We start from the raw sequence: 21,539 nt of genomic DNA on the forward strand, positions 1-21,539 counted from the left end.
CTCTCTTCCTTTCCTCCCTTTCCCCTTCAGACGAACGTTAGAGCCATGCCGGACCCGATACCAGTGCTGCCTGATGGAGGAACAGATGCTGCTGGACACGTTGCCTGTAGAAACAGGCGAGCGTGCCCTACGCCTGCATTTCAATATTGGATGAGAGCTTTTATGTTGGGTGGTTGCAAAACTGGAAGTGAGTCATACCTCTGCACGCATGAAATCCCACAGCACGCTACCACCCATACAGTACTGAAAGTGAACTGCAGTATTGCCATTTCTCTGCAAGAAGTCTAAGGGAGATTTACTCTTCTATACTATCCTACATCGGCGTTTGCTGATGTCTTCTCTTTTCAGATGTTACACACAGAATCTACATCACAACAGTCAGAGGAATAGCGCTTAGAACATTGTTGGCACCTATGCTTACACAGGTTCAATATTACATGCTTCTCCATGAGCCACAAAATCTAGACTTCTGCAAACAGATTTCCCTGGTTTCCTCTCTCCTTTTCTCGAGGGAATGCCTGGGCTGACATTTGCCGCGTCCCTTAAGCGTGTGCCAACAGCTGACACTGAGAAACTAAAGTTAGGAGCTTTTCTGCTGGAATGAGGGAACAGCTTGGGAATACTGTGAAATGCTGCGCTAGAGATTAAATTAGTGAACCTGAACAATCCTTTTCACCATCTGAACTGCAGAGGGAAACCTACACTTTCATTCCAGAACAAGGAACATGAGGGCAACCGTTTTGCTATAAATAAAAAAAAGCTAAGTTTCATACAGCAGCCCCAAACGAGCCCTGCCATGAATTGCCATCATCTCCACTCTCCATTTTGTAAGTGGAGAAGTGGAGACAACGGGAGACACAGGATCTGCTGTAAGTCATACTGTGAGCTGGGAAGACAGACACGTGCTGTGTGACAATTAACTCATCGCTTGGAGTCTGAAGTATGTAATTTTCCCCTTCGCTACAGGTATATGCTAATAAACCAAATAGTCCAAGAGATGCACTTCAAGTCCTTACCCTCCGCTACTACTGTACCCTGCTATTTGTAACCCCCAACAATTGACTGGTGAGACAGCAGGCCAGGCTTGTACACCACGAGAATCAACACCATCCCATTACTATCTCAAAGGCTACAGAAGGGTGAAATCTTTTACTGCTCTTTGGTTAGATAAACTATCAACTATAAAAACAGAAAAAAAGAGAGCTAAGTGTTGTCTCATTAACTGATAACATTGATCCAGCTGCATAAGCAAATCCGGCAAAACTTTAAGATGGATATTATAGTATTTCGTCCAAGCAGTTTTCTCCTATAATATTCACCTCAAACTGGCAATTAGTATGAAAAGAACTAGACGAATGCAAATTGTTATTCAGATAACACTTAGTTCTGGACATCGGTTGCTTGAAGAACAGATGTGACAATTTACGATGCGGGGTCAGTCAGGAGACACTAAACAGGAGCTGGACAAAACAACATGGAAGGCGATGTTGCTACGTACCATTTGATTAGATACAGCAAAAACCCAACGAGACAAAAAACCGAATCAAACCTACCTGCAGCTCCAGCTGAGCAGGCAGCATTGAGGGAGAGAAAAATACTTATGTTATGCAATGGACTTTAAAAACAGAAGCCTTGACTCCTGCAATAGTCACGCTTCTGCGGGGCACTACGAGGGCCAGCTCTTCCAGCTGGAGTTTACTCTTAGGCAAAACTCCTTGGAGGTTTTTGCCTCAGGAAACACTAAGCAGATCTTCAAGGTTTACCCTGCAGTTAATAACTGTCCAAAGGGAGTTAAAGGGCAAAGATAAAAACCACAGATTATCTTGAAGGTGTTTTGTGACCTTTCTTGTTTTCTCAGAGTTGATTAATAATGATGTAATGCGTACTGCAGAGCCCCGGTGAGAATGAAATGCTTTTAGTAGAAGGGATTAATTAGGGCAGGATGACAACAAGGCAAGGATTAGAAGACTGAAAAAGTTAAGGAGTAGGGACTTCTTTTTAACCTCATCTTGCTGTTTTTACTCCTCGTTATACAACCGGCTGCGTTTCTTTCAGTATGAAGGAAGTGACTGTGCTTTCCAAATCACATCCCTATCCCTGCCAGTTGCTTCCTCCAAGCAAAGCAGTCACCTACACATAGGACATTTTAGGATCAGGTTAGTATATAAATAAAGGCAATTTGGAAACGCAGATGTTTCTGGGATCAGCCTATAGATGCTCTGGACACTGCCGAGAACTGAATTAAAAACAAATATTCATCTTGGCTGTGGACCACATATTCCTCTAATTTGTTACAAGAGTATCTTGAAGGGTGGGTGTATCTCTTCGGTACTAAGGACATGATTGCCATATTTAAGGTCTCATCTCCAAGGAAGCTCCACAGGCTCTAAAGCAGAGGCTGAAAAATGAACTGATCCTGTCAGGACTTAGGCTCTGGGGCACCAGAGATCAGTGCTCCCAGCTAGAGTGAAAGAGCTCTCAGAGCTCATCACTGCCTTCAACCTTAGAAAAGCTGAAGCAATTCACAAAGACTTAATATTTTTGAAAATTAAATCCTATACATGTGATAAGGAGGAACTAGAGCTACACGGTCTCCAGTTCATAGTTAGCAGTCAAGACTTTCTACCTGTTCTTTGGAACTGAATGATGTAGTACACACCTTAAAACCAAATGTTTTCTTGCTTAAAATGTTAAGTGCATGTTGTTATAGGCGGTGCTGTGAACAGTTGAATTGAAGAGCGCTCATAGGGTGCTACAGCTTGCTGTGATTTTTCAGTGCTTAGAGAAAAACAACGCTTGCTAGCTTATTTCAAGTTCTCATTGCTCACAGTCTGACGCAATGTGGAAAGATCCTATGCAACCCTCCATCTGCCATTCTGCCAGTGCCCCTGTCTTGAAACATCTCCAGGACTCTGCTGAACACAAACTGCCAGATGTATGGGAAGTTAGGGAGATTTGCAATACAAACGTGTCACCAAGGACTAAACCACCACTGCACTCCTCTTAGTTGTCACCCATTCGTGATGAATTTCCAGGGAACAAAATCTAAGCCACAAGACTAAGTAGTAACTTCAGAAATTCTATCCCTTTCTTCACACATTTACTCTTTAAGATGATCTTAAGTTCACGTATTGGGTTCAAAAGCTCGGGGAAACAGGCAACACTCTCTCCCCACTGCACCTGGGCCTCAGCTTTGTACTGAGGAAGCTGTGGCACATCATAACCAGTAAATACCCACATGCTCTTTACTGTCAAAACTCTGCATCTGCCTTTGTACTCCATTATCCACCCTTCAGTATGCTCAGTAAAATTCCCCGAAGCTTCTAACATATGAAAAATCTAAGTACTGGTATAAACTCGTCGTTCAGAGAGTGCAGGCATTTTATATGGTTAAAAATTTTTCCGTCTTGATGGGACTGAGCCAGAGTCTTCTGTCAAGACATGCTGCTGCATTTATGGGGTAACACCACCACTGGTCTCGCATATATATTGCTATAAACAGAGAGCAAAATCTGGCTCAACATCTTCCTATACCGAACAGTTACTTGACTCTTTTCTACTCCTTTCTCATCCCCTAAAAACAGGGTCTTACCCCAATTGCAGCTGTTCCTTTCTGTAATCAAAATTTTACACATAGAAGAAAAAGAAAAAGATTTTAGGCTAAATAAACCAATCTCACAGTTACACGGCTTGAAGGATTATTTGCTTGAATCATTTCCCTCCCACACACAGTAGAGGAAAAACAGCTCAGCCAGCTGACACAAAGCTCAGGCTCAAAGCGTTTGCTGTCAGTACACAAAGCTCTTAGCACAGGTTTTAATCTCAAAGACAGGCAGGTTTTTCTACCCCAAGAAAGGACTTTATCGCTAAACATCATCATCATCGTCTAAGAGGATCTAAACTGGGGTCGTGGTTCCTCTCTGGCAACAATTTGCAAGACGAGAGTTCTGAGACACACAGATGGTGCTGTGAACAAGTCATTACTCTGTGCCACAGTACCATGATTCAGCCGGCTGTTTGAAGCACTCCTGCTTGCCAGCTTGGACGGACTGCGTTTCTATGAAAGAATTACTGTGCTGGAATTGAATCAGCTCCAATTGGTGACCAGTTCTCACCAGCATCTCATGAGACGCTAGCTCTTTACATGAGATGCTAGCTCTTTACATGAGATTTGTCTTCCTCTCAGCGCAAAGAAAACTGCTAGGAATGAGATGCTTTATTCAGGATTTGGAAATGGATACGGCAGTGGGAGAAAGACCAGCTGGTCCTGGCAGGCAGGTCTGGCATTCTCTGGGTTACAACAAATGGAGAGGGTGAGAGAAGACAGGAGCTGCCGTCCTCTTTGCTTACCCTGATACGCTTTGCTCGCCTCATGTCATCTGCTGTCATGGTGCTCTGCGTAGGCACCGTGCTCTCATCATGCTGCGGCTGGATTTGTAGCGGGTGGCTTTCTGACTGCTGCTCCAGTGCCGACTGCGTCTCTGATGGCACTGGAGTCTGTTCCTGCTGCTCCAGCCCATTCAGGGTGGCTTGTCCGGCCTCATCAAACTGCCCCTTGCTGGAAAAATGCAGCAAGTCCTGAAATCGCAAATCATACAACCAGTGATTATTCCCCCCACCCACTGAAAAATGCTTCGATAATACTCAGACAACAAGATTTCTACATATTTAATCAAAAGCTATCAACAAGATGTGTCTACGCTCTTTCCTGCTGTGTTCCACTGATGCTCTCAGCAGATCACCTCCACCTACAGCAATGAGATTCAGAGCACTAGGGAAGACGCGCTGCAGGTAGGCAACCCTCTCGGCCATCATATTGTCCCATCGGACACAGACAATCAGAACAACCCAGCCAAGCAAGTTCTTCTGCACTGACGACCCTATTACTGCTTTAACTAAAGGTGATTTAGGCTGACCTGGGAGAAATTAAGACCAAAGCGGCTAGCACAGACCAGGGAAAACAAAGAATTTCCGTCTTGTTGAAATTTTTGTCACTTTGAAATATTACCATGAATTGTTATGCAATGTCTTCTCCTTTCCAACGAACTAGCTGCAGTGCTGAACTCAGAGTGACAAACGAGATTGTTCTACTGTGCACCACGTGCTTTGCTACCCAGATTCCAAGCTCTGCATGCTCTCACCTACCCAGCTGCATACATCACTTATATTGATCACACAGAGCTGTTTTCCTCCTTTGTTAGCATAAAAGAAAAGGGAGGGTGTTGGGAGCAGGAAGCACATACCAAAAATCTACATTCATTCTGTATAAATTCTTGTAATTCCTCTGGGATGGAATCCTCTTGCATTATGAGAAAAAACAACACCCATAGATCCTTCCTTGACATCCCTTAATGCAAGTCAGGACACTTAAAAGCACAAGCTAGGAGACAGCTCAACAGAAGTGTATCAGCTCAAGGCTGGTACTGTCAAAATCAAAAGCAGGTATGGGAGAAGAAAACCGGGGAGGTGCCAGAAGGAGGGCAGCTGCTAAACTGTGGACACTTACCAGACAGGGTCACTTACTAGAGCGCTATACCAGCCAAACATCCAGTCCTGGTCTAGGTGGCAAGTTTCCACACCTGCCAACAGGAAACTGCACTTGCCCACAGCATCCTGAGCCTCAAGTTCTCAGGCAGATAAACTCACGCCTAGTCATTATTGAGGCAGGCAGACCTCCAAAGGCCTGGGACATAACCATGGCCCTGCCCAACTGTATAGACGCACGTGAGCTAGCTCTGGGCTGTGCTCCAAGCTGGCAGGATGTGAGCCACCGCCAGCCCAGAAGCCATGCAGGCACATTAGCATGGGACTGTGCCCAGTAAGCCCTGTCTCTCTGGAGTTTGGGAACAGCATGGTGCATACTTGTCTAAATGGAGCTGCCTTGGGTCACGTCAGCTTGCAGAGAGGCTGATCTCGCAACTGCCTGCGTGTAATGCAGCATTTAGGGCAGTTCTGCACGCTCAAAAAACGAGCGGCAGGCATTCACAGGCAGCGTATCCATTCCTCCTTCTGAGTCAGCACTGAACCGTGACCCAGCGAGATGCCAGAGGAAAATTACCACTCCAGACATCAGCTTTCAGCTAAGTCATAAAACAGAGCCACTGATCCCTTGTGACACCTTTCACAAAAGGACTCGGTGGTAACCTAAGCATGGTCAGCATCAGAGGGGATTTAGCATTTTACTTAGATAAATGCATCCCATTAGGTCCCTACCGAATATAGCCAACAGGCACAGGCGAGAGAACATTTTGCAATAAGAACGCCTACAGGAGGCCCTTTTGTTAATATTAAAGCATCATAAAGAATCATAGCTCAAACTGATTTAATTCTACCAGCAACAGTTATAGAGCAGATCCTGACCTCACGTTCCAGAAAGGACAAATACGAACCTAAATTCCCATTACAGTTTTACTGTCTAAATTACTTTTGTGATGCTGCTAAAACTGCTGCAATAACCTATCTCACTGCTAAGTGCTTTGGGATGAAAGTTGCTGTAGAAATGCAAGTCATTTTACAGTTTTTACAGAAGGAAAGTAGCGTGCTCCCCTGGCAGAGAATCACAGCTAGAAAACCAAGAATTACTTGGGTATAAGTCCAAAGCACACCCTCAATTTGCACCAATGCCCCAAATTTGTTTAGTCAGGAGTATACATCCCATGTGATTTCCACCCCCCGCTCCTCCCCATCCCCAAAAATATACCTGCGTCCCTTCTTCACACTTTTCCCCATTTTCACTGGTTACTTCCATACGCATGAATTTGGGAGGGCGCCCTGGGCGTCTGCCTGGTCCAAACCGCCTCTTCCCTCGCCCACGACCTCGGCCTCGAGCTCTGCAGAATACATAGTGCTCCAAGTTAGAGACAAAAAGAAGATGGATTTGCAATCTCTGCTGATTTTATGCGTTCCTTCTCAGCATTGCTATTCCCCCCTTCAAGTCAGTAATGATGGCCTGCAGCAAACAATAATACCTGAAGAAATTCTGGCAGAAAAGAAACAGGGCACTGGCTGGTACCTATTTATTTTGCGCTCTGAGAAATCAAAGTCCAGAACGCATTAAAATTTATTTCACTAATCGTGGGACTGAGAGGACTAGTGGCTTCTAACAAGACCTCTGCCATGGCAACTCTCCTACTCACAACACCCCAGCGTATGGTGTGCTGGAAAGCGTTTTCAGCTAGACGGAACAAGAGCACAAGGAAACCAATTTAAAACCTGAAGCCATAACATCCCTCCCCGAAAAGGCACCTGGCCATTGATGTCAGGCAGTAAACTGACGAGCACCATTTTCTGTGTCAAAGAAGAAAAAAATGCAGCCACTTGCTGAGTTGAAGGAAAAAGGCGGCACCGATGTGTTCTGCTCTCTGATGGACGTTTGTAGGTTCAGTCAGGATAAACTATCTTGCCAGCCCAATGAGGAGCCAAAGCACTGCAAGTTTAGTCCTCCAAGCTCTGTTCCTACACACATCTGAGAAGCATCGGTATTTCCATACTGTGGTACTGAAATACTGCAATTTGTAAGTCGTAGGCGAAAACCCAAAATCAAAGCAAGAAAATCTCACCCGTTTCAACATGGTATTTATTTCCCCTCAAGCTACCTCCTTCGCAGAGACTCTTACACCAATCAGCTTCCTGGCACCATATTCTTACCTCCTGGTGCTGAGCCTGGGTACTCTCACGGGTACCCAAGCCGGTCAGTAAGATCTGTAGGGCAAAGGCCCTCCTTTCTGCAAGTTTGGGGAAGCACCACAGTGATACGCAGACAAAGCTAAAACTTTCAGTACCTGCTGAAGAAGTCCAGCTTCTCATCGTGGGAGTTGAGGTGCTGCTGGAGCTGCTCTGAGCTCATGAAACGACGATTGCACTCGTAACACGGCCAGTTCTTCTCTTGCTCTCTGAGAACTATGTTCAATTGGAAATGTCAATAACAGCATTTCAGTCACCACCAATTAAACGCCTCATTTTTTTCCCCCAAGCCTTTCTGTCCTCTGTGGGCCGTATTTCTCCCCTGAAGGTTAGACAAGCTGCAGAACACCCAGCACTGCTCCATTTAGCTTTGCTTTTATCCCCTCTGCGCTGTGGCCTGCCTACAGCTCATCGCGGAAAGGCAAAAAGCTCACTGCGGACAATTCATGTGGACTATATTCACTGTGTGAAATTGAGGGAGATTTTGAAATACACCCTGGTACAGAAGAGCACCCGCAGGATTGTGACTCTGGCATAAATTAGGGGAGGTCAAGAGGAATTTCTTCATCTAAAGCATCAGCACATTAGTTTATGACCCAGACCCAACATCAGACATCAAGTACCGAAACATACCTCTTCCCAGCAGCAACCTAACGCTTCCCAGAAACTGAGGCAGAAGGTTAACTTGCTGTAACATTAGCACGAGAAGACTTAGCAGAACTAAGTCCCAATAATACAATCTAGATCTGGTTTAACTTTTCATAACCTAGCAGAAATTTGGGAGCACTGTACAGGCCGTATACTTGCAACTGAGAAGTAGAACACCCAGCCGCCCCCCCCACTGCAAAAACCGAGTGACAAAGCCCAAGTTACCCTTCCTTTCCTCCTCAGATATGTCATGGATCTTCTGGTTCACAAACTCCGCGTAAGAGGCAGCGTACCACACCTGTGGCAGGGATATACAAGATAATAGAACGCTTTCTTAGATGGAACCAGAACTAAGGGGAATTCATTTGAAAATGGTTTTTAAGCAATACATTTACTTCACTCGCCTCAACCACTGACTCTTATTGCTCCTTTCATCCTCAATAATAAAGCTTACTGAGATCAATATGCCCCCACTGAGGAATAAAAGAGCTTTGCTCACAAAGCATATCCATTTAATTTTAAGGTACAGCCTCCTAATATGAATGTTAATCTCACACATGGCTACCGGTAGCTCTAAAGGAAGTAAATTTTATCTCTTTAGACCCAACTGTGTCATTGAAAAGGATGGATGTCAGCAGAGTTCTGTTACTTGTTGTACCAAGAGGAATGGAAAAGTTTTTAACTCGGGGGATTTCCCACTTCTTTCCTGCTCTCTTTGCATTGACAATAGGCAGCACCATCCACAGACACTCATTTAAGGTGTTTCTGAACTTCTGAAGGATTGGAGCAATATGGCCCTGCTTCCCAACACAAAGAACTGCCAGGCTGCAGCATGCTGGACCTGCTTTCGTTACACAAGGGATTTAGGAAGCCTTCAGCAGAGAAAACCACAGGAGGCAGAAAGACAAGGTTTATTAGCGCCTAGAAGCAGATGCTCACATTGAGCTGAGAATTCTTGCATCATTTCTCATTTTGTCTTACTGTTTGATTAAAAAGGTTCAGTTTTAGAAGAGATTTCTTGAAGAAGGCATGAACAGATTTTCAGCAGGAAAGGCCCAGGCAAGTTTAAACTTGTAGTGGGCCACAGGCATTTTCATAGCAGCAGTGAGTGGCACTTCTGACTCCTTCAAAGACTCCCTGGCAGGTGCAGGTTACTTTGCAGGCACCTCACTAGCTGGACAAAGAAGGAAGCCGGGAGCTCCTGGACTACTCACCTGTCATGCAACTCAAGTTCTCAACTTTGACTGATCCTCCTAGTCCAATCTCTGGACAGGGTTTATACAAATGCCCTACATCTGCTTGGGGAGGAAAACCCATTACAGAGCCTAGGTAATTAGCTTTCAGTTATCAAACCAATTTTACCCCAAAAGACGCTACTAACACACGAAGCAAGAAAAATGATTCTTCTACAGGCAGGTCTGTACAGATTTAATTAGAGTCTGATTTCAAATTGATTTAAAAACTGTTGAGAAAATGATGTTTGGATACAGTTAAAACGTATTCATTTGGTTAAGCTGAATCACTAGAAACCTTGTTAAGGACCGATTTCAGAGAAACTAAAAAGAATCCCACTCAAAAACCAGCAACAAGTGTATAAGCAGGCTTTTGCCCTGGTTTAGCTAAGCGTGTTTAAAAGTGGTTTTTTTTGTTAGATTGTTGAAATTTAAATGCAAGAAGAGATTTGAAGAACAAACCATTTCCTGATACCAAAGATTTTTTTTGTTACCCCCAGTTCCCCAAAAGATGTTGAAAACAACGGCCACCTCAGCCAGCAACGCTGCTTTGAGCTCAAAGTAATCAATACATTTTTAGAGGGAACAAAAAGTAACTCACAGGGAAGTCACAATATCCTTTATCATTTTCCACATGCAAAGTTTCAAAAGTTCCAGGAAAGCCAGGTAAAGTGAGAGACCATATTCACTTAAGGCACCAGAAAACAAGTCAAGGGCACACAGGACTAACTGGAAAGGGCATCCAGAACTAAAAAGAATAAGACTGCTGCAATAAAAATTAGATTGCATCAGCAAAATATAGGCAGTGTAAAGCATGACAGTGACAGACAAATCATTTACATGCTCTTATTTTAAACTTCTTCATTTTATACCTCAGCCGAAGCTCATTTAGATCCCTAATTTGGTGGCTAACTACTTACTGACTTCGGTGACATTTGATTCAGGCCATCATGTGCTTTATCAGAGGAAAAAAGCCCTGAAACTATTTACAGCAATCATCTCTGGCACTTGCAGATGCACTTACTAGGTAGCAACTCTAAGATTTTATTTCATCACTAGAAAAATCAGTCACGAAACACGAGCGATGCCATACCTTGAGTTCCTGCTTGGGCTCCACGTTTTTAATGGTTGTGTAGTAAATATGGTGGCCGTACTGATACGCTACCAGGTTCTGCTCCAAATGGTTTTGAGCTGGGCGCACAAACATCATCCAGTTACAGAGCGCCTCGCTAGAAAGTTCAAACCACAGGTCCTCTTGCAAATCTCTGTCTTTTCGGTCACCCTTATCAAGAGACACCTGTAGCAAAACCCAATTACATATCACTGTAACTGCCTGGCAGCAGGTTCAAAAGAATTTGAGTTTCTAAAAAAACCTACTGTCACCATGCAACTTTTACATTAGGAAAGGAACAAAGGCATAGCTCATCTTCCCTTTGCTAACAGGGATCCAGAAACAGGCAGCACTTCGAAAAATACTTAAAACCAGGTTGAGATTTAACTAAGGAGACACAACAGACCCTTCCATGGCTTCTTCCAGGGCTAGAAGCGTTCATTAAGAGGGTCAGGCACCCTACTTGACATGTGGCTATAAATGAGGCACACAAGAAACCGTAGCTTTAGTAGGCTGTACAGCATCAGTTGTCAGATGTTTCTGTCAGACCCACTTCTCCTTTCATTTCCTGACTTGTGACACTGCCTAAAGCTGGAAGCAGCGCTTCTTTAGCTGAACTTCTGTTGGGTTACTGAATTTGCCTCCCAGCTTCCTTGTCAGACGCTGACCAGAGACCAGCGCTCCTAAGACTGCAGACCTAATCTCCAGCAAATAAAGGACCAAGTCCTATAACGGAACCAGTAAATGGATAAAGTCAGTCAAATCCATGATACCTCAACATCTACAACTTGGCTTGAGGAAGAGGAGAAATCTCTCCTCTCCCCTACGCCTTGTAGGGGAGAGGAGGGGAAGAAAATTATTTTTAACTTAGGTTACAGCATGACACAAAATAATGGTTGCAAAACATCCTCAGATGGGGCAGCTATTTTTATGTACAGATGCTGCTTCAGCCCACGTGAGCGTGAATCACAGCATTCCACGTTACACATCCTATATATCATAACGCCATAGTGCCAGAATATTCACCACGATTACAGTGTCTCCCTGAACAACAGGGTAGATCTGAAGCCAAAGCAATCTGGGTATTTCTGAGTTACATTCAGGGATGGGAGTAACAAAAGAACATCTAGGGAAGGATCTGATCAAGGCAGAGCAACAAAATTAGTGAAAAATAAAGCTGAGGCACAAACTGATCAATCTCCTCTCGTGCACACAACCCCTTACCTTCAAATGAATATAGCAGTCCTTGAGCTCGGTTTGTCTCACCAGGGGTCCTTCTACAGGTCCGAACTGCGTGCGTTTCGGGATACGCCTTTTGGAGAACACACCTCCCAAAAACCTGTCTATATAGAGCACCAAGGGGAGGCTGGCTCTCGCCCTGGTCAGCACAGGCCGGTTTGGGATTGGATGCAAAGGTCCATGTTTTGGGCACACAGAGGGGTGTGCGTTATTGCACTCTTCACACCCTACAACACAAAGTCAGAGAGGACACAACCGTCAGGCAGACACTCGCGCACCAGCTCAGAAGAGACAGCCTTATCTCCCGCTAAACATCTTTGGCTCAGCTGTGGGAACATTTATTCCAATAGCCTGTCTACATTTTAAAACATTGGAGAGGGCAGCCTCCTGCAAAGTGAAGAACAAAGCAGCTCAGAGACTCCACCTGAGACAGAATCTTGTCTTTTCAGTAAAGCAGGCTAATATGAGTCTACATTTCTGGGTATAAAGGGTTTACCTATCACTACTACAGCCTGAATGGCTTCCAACTCCATTTACTGGAGGGCTGATAGAGGGGAAGAGAACAGGGGAGGGCAGCTGATACACTACATACTACTATATGCGCTTACACAAATCATTGGGATCAAAGGGTCGAGGTGGATCTGGATCCCATTCATCCATGTCAGTGTCATCCCCATCTTCATCCTCATCTTCATCCTCATCATCTTCCTCTTTTGTTTCCATCCTTTCCATTTGATTCTGCAGAGGTGCTAAAGGGTCAGAACCATCCACTGCCTCCATAGGAGGTAACACCTGGTTATGCACCGGTAACGATGCCTGAGGAGAGAATTCACAGCAGACAATCAAAATTGATTCACGAGGAAAAAGAACTCCTACAAAGACAAGCAACGAAGGTCCTTGCTAGCCTACCCTTTCTGTTTCCTTTGGCAATGGAAAGAAGGACAAGGGACAGCAAAGCGACACGACAAATGATTGCTGAGGGATGTTTCGCATCACTGCCGCCAACAGCCTCGCTCAGGACAGCTGTGTCACTACCTAGCTCTACCCTGTCAAGGACTGACTTAGGAGAAGAAACTGAAATCTGAGAAGTTCTGGACCCTCACAGAAGGTCTGAAACAAAGTCCAGGCTCTGTGGAAATTATCTAGAGCCTAAAGCTTTAACTTCTTCCGTATGAGTGAGAGAATCCTACACTTTGTATGATAGGAGAGAAAAGATCACATGCCAATCAAACAAGAACAATCCCCAGAGCACACATGTAGAGATCAACAAGGGATGAGACAACACAGGGACTAGATATAAACTATGGGACACGGAGGACAGCTGCAGGCATTGTGTTCTCTCACTAATTTTAAAGTTTATCCCTTTCTTTCCGTATAAAAAAGCAAAAATTAATTGAAGGGCGCTGCACAAAGTATTCCATCACCCAAGCCAGTTTCTCAGGTAGAGAACAAGAAATGCTACGCACAGGAAAGCTGTCTTAAAAGACTGGCAAAGAGACCCAGTGGATGTTGGTCCTATGTGACAGTCAGCATTACACCTTCTGTTAACTTTGCTTTTCAAAGCTGCGAGGGGTATTTTAAGGTGGCTGCTCAAGACAGAACAATCTGTACAACAGGTTTCTCTGTATATTAAATACATGATCTCTCCCTAAAAAAAACCCCACACATTCCATGGTGAGACTATGAAAGACAGTACAAATCTGTGCTACGGTTTCTCGCATCTCCTCCCATCTCACTCAGACATAGTTCATCCCCTGAGACAATGGAGCAATGAAATCAGTGTACTCGTACATTTAAAAGAAAAGGGTGCCTGGCAACTTACTCTATCTGCTTGTGGACCCTGCTCCAGAGCCATTTGCTGGGGGGATTCGGCAACGTTGCCGAGCACGGACAGGTTGGTGGGATTCATGCTCTGAGCAGCAGCAGGCAAGAGCACAGTTACCTAAAATTATAGGCACTCATTTTAGCGCTGCGTCATTTCCATCAGTCACTTACATACGGGCAGTGCCCTGCATGCAAAGCTCCCTGGAGTCCTACACTAGATCAAAACCTGCAGCATTAATGTTTTTTTTTTCTTTTAAAGTAGGGATTATGGACTTGGACAAAACCTGCAGACCCCAGGGCAACAGGAAAGGCTTCAAAACTCAGTCTAGATTTTGCAGCTTTTGAATTTCCTATCTCCCACTTTTGGATTTAAACTAAGATCCTATCCAGCCAGGGTTCAAAGTGCACTAAAAAGAGATGTAAGGAGCTCTTCAGCTTTTGGTAAAACCAGTGATTTGGGGTCTTTTGCTCTTCTATCTCCAAATTTACTTCTTTTTTTAAGGAAAAGGTAAAGAAGGAAAAAGAAGTGTCTGCTTTTTTGCCTATCCTCCTCCCTTCTCAAGCCAACCAAGACCCATTATAAAAGCAAGATGGTGTATGAAACTCATTGGGAGATCAAGCACTCAAATGAGAGGATTCCAACAATTATTCTTTACATTGTTTGATCACACTATGCATTTTTGGGTTTTTTTTCTTTTTTTGTAGTAGCAAGAAAATGAATGCATATCTCCACACTGCTCCCATCCACCCAGCAATAAAACAGCAGAATGAAGAGCCCAAGAATCTTTTTTCCTGTCTTTTGTTTCCTGCTGATCTTTACAGGAATTTGCACCCTTATCACACATGACTTTTCATCCTTCTCTAGTCAACACCGTGTGGCTTCTGCTTTGTGCCTCTGACTGTTAAACAGCTTTTCCACTAGAATTGCATCCCCTGCCCCTCTACAGAGGGTTTAATAAATAGCAGATAAAACTGAGAACAGCAAATTGTGCCAACAGTGAAGGAGCAGACAAGAAAATCCCTAACATAAGCAGATAGACAGTCTTAAAACTTCAAATCTAGCTGTTCTGTTTAAATAGGTCTTAAGAGTAATTTACAAAACCCTTTAAAAACTTCAGCAGAAAGACTTCGGGGAATCGTGTGGCAGCAAGGAGGAAACCACCAAGGCGACAGCTGAACCAAGCTGTCTGGTATTGACATTTCTGATGCCAAACGGCAACAGAAGAGGCATCATTATTCAATGGCACACCTCCAGATCTGCCAGCGATGAGAGGTTCACGCAAGCTTGTGTCTATTTGTACCTCATATTACCATTTCTGACTACTAATCACACTTCAAACGTATCCTTGCTTTCACTTCCATGTCAGACACTGCTAGAAATATAGGCATTATTTTAAAAACGTTTCAATTTCTTTAAGATAAAGTTCCTTTTGAAAGAGGAGGTTTAAATATTATTTTAACATTTGTTGTCAGTTCAGGGATGTCCCACATAAAATGTTCATGTAAAAACACCTGCAAAGGCAGGAGCTGCCATAATGAGGGACTAAGCATTCACAAGCAAATGAATGTCTCCACTGGGACTGCTGTCAAGACAGTGTTGGAGGGGAAGAAGGTCTGAGGACACAGACAAGGGCTCACACCCTTGATACTCAACCTGGGATAGTAATGACACGCCACCTCTGCTGCCAGGGTCATTTGCACTGCACACAGAAGCAATCTCTGCTTTTAATTAGATCATATATTTGTTAAATGAGCTTTAAGACAATTAAATCTGATTTTTTGGTTTCTTAACGCAAGGAAGCTGAGGTGGCAAGAAATTCCAGAATGACACTCCAAATACCTCCAGAGAACTGGAAGAAAACAGGTAGCACCTTTCCTGCATCAATCATATTGTTTCCTGCCTCTGCCCCAACAGTTTAGAAGGTCTTTTAGCAAGAATAAAATTTACTTTCAGTGCACATTCAACCCCTCACTCTGCCTCAAGACTGTCAATAAATACGCATTTCAATGACAGCGTTAGTAACAATTCAGATCTAACATGTCAATTCACACGTGCCATTAAAGACTCACCAAGCAGTAATGATTTTAAATCCCTATGACAAGCGGAGAATTTGAACTAGAGATGTAGAGCTGGAAGCACCTGGACCCGATTACCACAACGTAGTCCCCAAAGAAACCAGGAGTTTGCAATAAAAACCCTCCCATCCGTGACGGATGAGAAAAGAAGAATTATCAAAACTTGGCATCATCAACACCTTATAAACACAGGCTCTGGTTTTATTCTGTTCCTAGCCCACCTCACACAGGCAAGCACATCAGACCTAGGATGCCCTGGTAAGGTAAAGGAACTGGTAATTGAACTTCTTCAGGTTTTATGATTCATTTCCTGCGAAGTTTCTGGTTAATCTAGATTTTGATCCAAAATTTCTATCCCTTGAGAATCTTCCACGAATTTAAAGGCATTCGGATCAGAAGCTGTACAAGGACCCAGTCTTTCCAGAACAACATTACAATAAGGTCAGCCACATCAGCCTGCTGACTTTAAAGGGACACTGTTAAAAGATTTTTCTTTATATCTGGGACAGCAAATTAGTATTTTTGTTGAACATTAATTTAAAAAACAAAACCAAAAACCTCAAAATCTCTTTTTATTGTCACTCATGAACAAACTAGCCAAGAGAATAGCGACTTGTTATCATAAGCTTTTTGCCCCTGATCACTGGGATGACCATACATGACTGATGACTGCCATTTGATGAGTTCAGAGATAGTTATTATGCTCTAGTACCACCACAGTGCCCCTTTACCCTGGCTAACAGTTCCCTTACGGTCTCAGGCCCAAGGAAAATAATGCCTCCTTCTTACCTGCTGGGTGGTGGCATCCTGCTGGACGTAAGCCACTTGGGATGGATCTGTAAACAGAGTCTAGACAAAGTGAAAAAGGCTTATCAAACCGGCCTTGGGGTTGTTTACTTCCAACTCACACAAATATTACCCTGCCACCAAGAAGTGATCTACATTTGATCCTCTGCTAACTTCCAACGTGCCTATTGCCACAGCAGACTAATTCAACTTACCCATGTGAACCTACACGCCTAGAGGTTCAACTAAAATTAGGTAGTGCTCCATAAAAAGATAATATCATATTCATGTGGCACTTTTCATCTATATACTTGAAGCGCTTCATGGGACTTTTCTTTTTTAAATACAAAATCACTTTGCCAATTGCCAATTTACTGAATTCTACAGAATTAAATTCAATAGCTGTATGAAAGCTAAGTAATACTTGAGGGCAGGACAGAAGATGACTATTAAAGGACAGAAGATGACTAAACTTTCTCTTTCTGCAAATTCACAAGTGAGCTCCTCAGAAGAAAGCATCAGGCATCTCCTACATGTGATTTTGATCAGGCCAGAATGTCAGTTTTTTAATTTCATAGAAGACACACCAACTCCAATATTCTTACAGTAGCCTGCAGGAACAGGCCTGATGGGAGGGCTTCCCCTGAGGGAAAAGCAAGACTCAGATGAAAACTAAGTATTGACTGAGGTCAGCCTTACTTATTTGGCCAAAACTTGAAATTCCTGAGCTTGTAGCGGACTGGCTCCAACAAAATAAGGCACGGCATAATACGAATTCCACTAGCGCTTTGATAATTTCATCTCAGTTGCGTGGCAGCGTCTTAATGCTACATTCCTTTTGACAAAAAGGATAGTATTCAGAGGTTTGGAGTTACTCGGTCAGTAACTTTGTTGGAGACATCCTCTCAAAATACCTCATCCTCTCAGAACATCCCACCACGTAGGCATTGTTTTTATATAACAGCTAAGAACCGCACTAGGGAGAGCACGCCGCACGAGGCTACGCCAGCACTGCTGGGGGTGTCAGGTACGTGCACCTCATAGCATTGCTAATCTGTCCTATCAGCAAAGACAATATAAAATGTTCTTGACAAAGCATGCCTGTTCCCCCTTTTTTATCTGTCCACAGAGATACAGATGCATACCCTATTAACCCCATATAAACACATGCTGTCAGAAAATAAAGGGTGTTTGATATAATTCTCAAGAAAAAGAACCCAGGTCTACAAAATCAACAACTTCTCTGAAGAGACACTGCAAAACTAGAGCAAATACACTCAGATGCTCTGCAAAGAGACACGACTGTTATTGTAACTATCAATTATTATAACTGCGCTATGCAAAACAAGGACTCTTCCAGAAGACACACAGATTGCTCTTAGCATTTTAGCGAATACAGCAGAGGCAGCATTTCTGCAGAGATTATCCATGTTTTGGAAAACACCTTTGATTTAATTATCTCATCCACCTTCAGTGAAATAACCAGCATTTCGTAATTCATAGCCTCGGTATTCTTTGATTACCACATTTGCACATCAGACAAATGAACAGCATGAAGTCCCTGATCAGCAATGGGCAGAAAAAAAAAGTGTTAAGAGCAACTGCCTGCTATTTTCCAGTCAGATCACTTGGCTGGTAGCTGGCTTTAATTTCAAACAAGATCCTTTCATTTTCTAGGTGCCAAAACAGGGCAGGCTCAGAACCACACATGCCTGCGTAGCTTCCACAGGATGGATGTAAACGAGCGTGTGCTCCGAGGTGTCCACGGAGGTGTAGGAGGTGCCATCCGCCGCGTAGACCACCTGCTGCGAGGGACGGTCCTGCTCATCACTGTACACAATCTGTGCCACTGTCCCGCCCTCAGGGACAAAGTGCACCTGGAAGAGGAAAAAAAACAGATCCTGGAGTGAAACTTCCCCAGTCATACACATATGGGTCACAACACAAAACATATCTGGGGCAGCGGTGCCTTGGAAAGCAGAGAGCACCTTGTGCCCCAGCCAACTGTTTTCAACACACACATTTAAAACCTCATCTGATTTATGCCAGCAACACAGAAAGCCGGACATGAGAGCAAACGTCAGTTTTACTCTGCATTTTATCCCAATACCTAACCTGTATAAAGGGCACCTTCCCATTCTTAGTTATTGCATGACACTTTGAAAATTCGTAAGAGGAAGAAAGTTCAGATTTGAACTGGTATATCTATGGGATTTATTGGTATATTGTTTCCCCTTTATGCTCATATTCCTTTCTGGATTTATGATAATTACTTCCTTCAGCTAGTTCTGTAGTTAGAGGCAATTCTTTCCTTTTGATGAACGGCTAACAGAACCTATTAACTTTGATACTGCTTCAAGTAACAGGATTGCACCATCATGAGGAAACAATAGTGTATGTTGGATTGCTTCTCCCTAGTACAGATATGCAGCATCAGTAGAAAATTTAACTATTTAAACAGAGAAACATATAACTGTAACATTAAGCAATGATTCCAAGGACTACTGGAACAAGTTACGTCTAGGGCAGCAGTTTAAATCCAAAGAAGCTGATTTTGACAGAACATTACGGTTATAAATGATGATCAGTGGCCTACATTAAGTATTCCAGTATTCCAGCTTGTTTAATTCGAGTGGCAGTAGGAACGTGTTGATCTTTTGACACCCTATACATGCTGAAAACCATTTTCAGTGCATGGGTAAAGTGGGGCAGTTCGGAGGAAACCTAGTTTTAGCATCCATACTCACAGAAAACGTTTTCACATAAAAATATGTGAAAGAAAAAAACTTGTGCCATTTTATTTACTTTGTTTCACCTTTCACCTTTAGTTTTAGAAGACAGCTGGTACTCCCGCAAGGATGCTCAGTGCCTACTCCATACAATAAATCCTCACGCAAACACTACGGTAAGGACGCGTGCAGCATTTCATGTTTGGAGAGCACTCTGCAAGTACTAATTAAGCCTTGTAACTGCCATGTGCAACCAACAGTACAGTTATCCCACTGTACAGATAATGCAACACAGGCCATTGAAAAGTGCCTTTCTCTGCAAATTTCTAAGCTGGAAATTACCAGGAGAGCCAGAATTTCTCGACTTGTGGGTCAAATGACATGGAGCACCCTCTTCGTAACATATCAAAAGAATAAATCAATTTACAGTCTTCTGGAAACTCTCAGCTGCACTGTCTCAGAGACAGAAGGACTAGCTGCATACATCAGAACCCAACTGTATTAGTCACTAACAATTACCATTTCTCCCTTCCCCACTACCCAGATGTCTGACTGGAAAAAAAGTATACATATTACTTTCCCCAAGGTCCACCCACAGTTCCAGCTGATTTGACTGATGCCATCAAAATGGGCCACAACAGACCACAGATTTTGTTAATATTCATTAATCTGGATACACTTTCACTTTCCCACAAGGTTATACATATATTGGGACACTGGAACTTCCACAGCTGCTGGCTGGTTGCATTTAGTTTGTTTCAGATGTCTGTGCATTCACTGCTGCGGTTTGCACAGCCCACTTTCTGACGCTTTCATCTGAAATCACCACAGACATGTCTGTATTTCTCCTCAAATGAAAGCTGAGTTTCCAGACCATAAGAAGCGGTCAAATGGGAACGCCTGCTTGCTGAGCCACCGTACCGAGCCCGATCCGGTCTGAGCAGACACCGAGCGCTCTGGAAGGCACTAGTCACCTGAGCAGTATTCTGCTCCTGCTGAGCAGAGTCAGCCCACACCTGAGGACTTTCCTCTTTTGAGTCCATCTCCTCCCTGCTGTGGTGCTCCATGAGGACAGAGATCTACTGGAGGAATGTCTGGCTGAATAGATTCATCTGTTCACTATGTTTCTACTTCCAGAAGACAAGGTAATCTTCAGTAGCATGGCTATAAAAGAAAAAGAGAAGAGTTGGAGATATTAAACAAGCATGACGCATGGAACAGAGATAGTATCATCAGCTACGGCACTTCAGCAACACACTGCCAGAGTAAAGCAGGCTTGGCTTCACGAACACATGCTTTCCCCATCTACCACACTCAATTCTGCCGCATAATACTTTCCATGTCCTATTAAGGAGACAACAAGTCAACCGTTGCTACTATTGCACTGAAGGATTATACTGAATTCCTCCTCCACTTCTTTCCTTGGCCACAGGCAGTCCACAAAATACTCTTCACCTTATCCTTCTGGCACCTGCAGGGCCAGAAATCAATAAATGATGCAGAAAATTGACAACAAGAGCTTTCAGCAAGAACACACTACATTTGTAGAGACATCGCCAGCTTCTCGGTTCATCTGAAAGAGGTTTTCTTCAAGAACCAACTGGCTTACATCCACAGGCAGCTTTCACCTTGTGCAAAACCGCAGTCCCAGTTGGTATTCAGGCAGCGTTACAATAGACAACTTTTAGGAAAAGAACAATGAAACTAAAACTCTAATTCACATGAGCCCAAAGATCCAGACAAATTGCTTCCAACCTAGGTTTTATTCACCTCTTGCAATTTTATCGGGGCCTCTCAATCTGCCAGTGGGAATCTCCAAAGTGTAATTTACAGCCCCAGTGATTGGTTTAGTCAGTGGTTCAGCACCTTCCCAATCCTTCGTCTCTAATGTCATATTAAATCACAGGCCCAGGAATTAGTGCGAGGCTGAAGCCATTTCATTTTTCAACCAGTGCAATTAACTTTATTTTATACCGAGTGCCTTGCTGGGCTGATCCAATGCCAGTACCCCGCCTGTGCACCAGGAAGAAAGCAGAAGGCTCCTTGCTGATGCTTTCATTCATTTGCATTTTAAATGCAAATTCTTTTAGTCATAATTTATTGCCATAAATGCTAGCAGTTGGCTTGTCATTGACAAAGTAAAAAAAGATGATGAAAAAAGAGAAAGCAGCAAGCACTTTCTGCCTTCTGCTGATTTTGCCAGCAACGGAT

The 21,539-nt window shown here is 43.6% G+C and overlaps 1 protein-coding gene across 7 annotated transcripts in view; it reads right to left on the minus strand.

Annotated features, from left to right (window-relative positions):
• PRDM10 (PR/SET domain 10) overlaps positions 1–21,539 on the minus strand; it is a 43,092-nt gene that overhangs the window by 13,271 nt on the left and 8,282 nt on the right. For 5 of the 7 annotated variants that reach the window (XM_075116378.1, XM_075116376.1, XM_075116374.1 and 2 more), the window contains 11 exons: positions 20,303–20,492; positions 18,312–18,476; positions 16,603–16,662; positions 13,736–13,855; positions 12,522–12,729; positions 11,899–12,140; positions 10,657–10,860; positions 8,557–8,629; positions 7,782–7,899; positions 6,701–6,830; positions 4,351–4,578 (listed from right to left, as the gene is read on the minus strand). In XM_075116378.1, the coding sequence (XP_074972479.1) occupies positions 4,351–4,578; positions 6,701–6,830; positions 7,782–7,899; positions 8,557–8,629; positions 10,657–10,860; positions 11,899–12,140; positions 12,522–12,729; positions 13,736–13,855; positions 16,603–16,662; positions 18,312–18,476; positions 20,303–20,395 (1,641 nt within the window). In that variant the 5' untranslated portion in view covers positions 20,396–20,492. The remainder of the gene's footprint in view (positions 1–4,350; positions 4,579–6,700; positions 6,831–7,781; positions 7,900–8,556; positions 8,630–10,656; positions 10,861–11,898; positions 12,141–12,521; positions 12,730–13,735; positions 13,856–16,602; positions 16,663–18,311; positions 18,477–20,302; positions 20,493–21,539) is intronic. The other 2 variants (XM_075116379.1, XM_075116380.1) reach the window with 2 other exon arrangements.

The sequence above is a fragment of the Phalacrocorax aristotelis genome, chromosome 22 (genome assembly GCF_949628215.1).
Source record: "Phalacrocorax aristotelis chromosome 22, bGulAri2.1, whole genome shotgun sequence".
Lineage (NCBI taxonomy): Eukaryota > Metazoa > Chordata > Aves > Suliformes > Phalacrocoracidae > Phalacrocorax > Phalacrocorax aristotelis.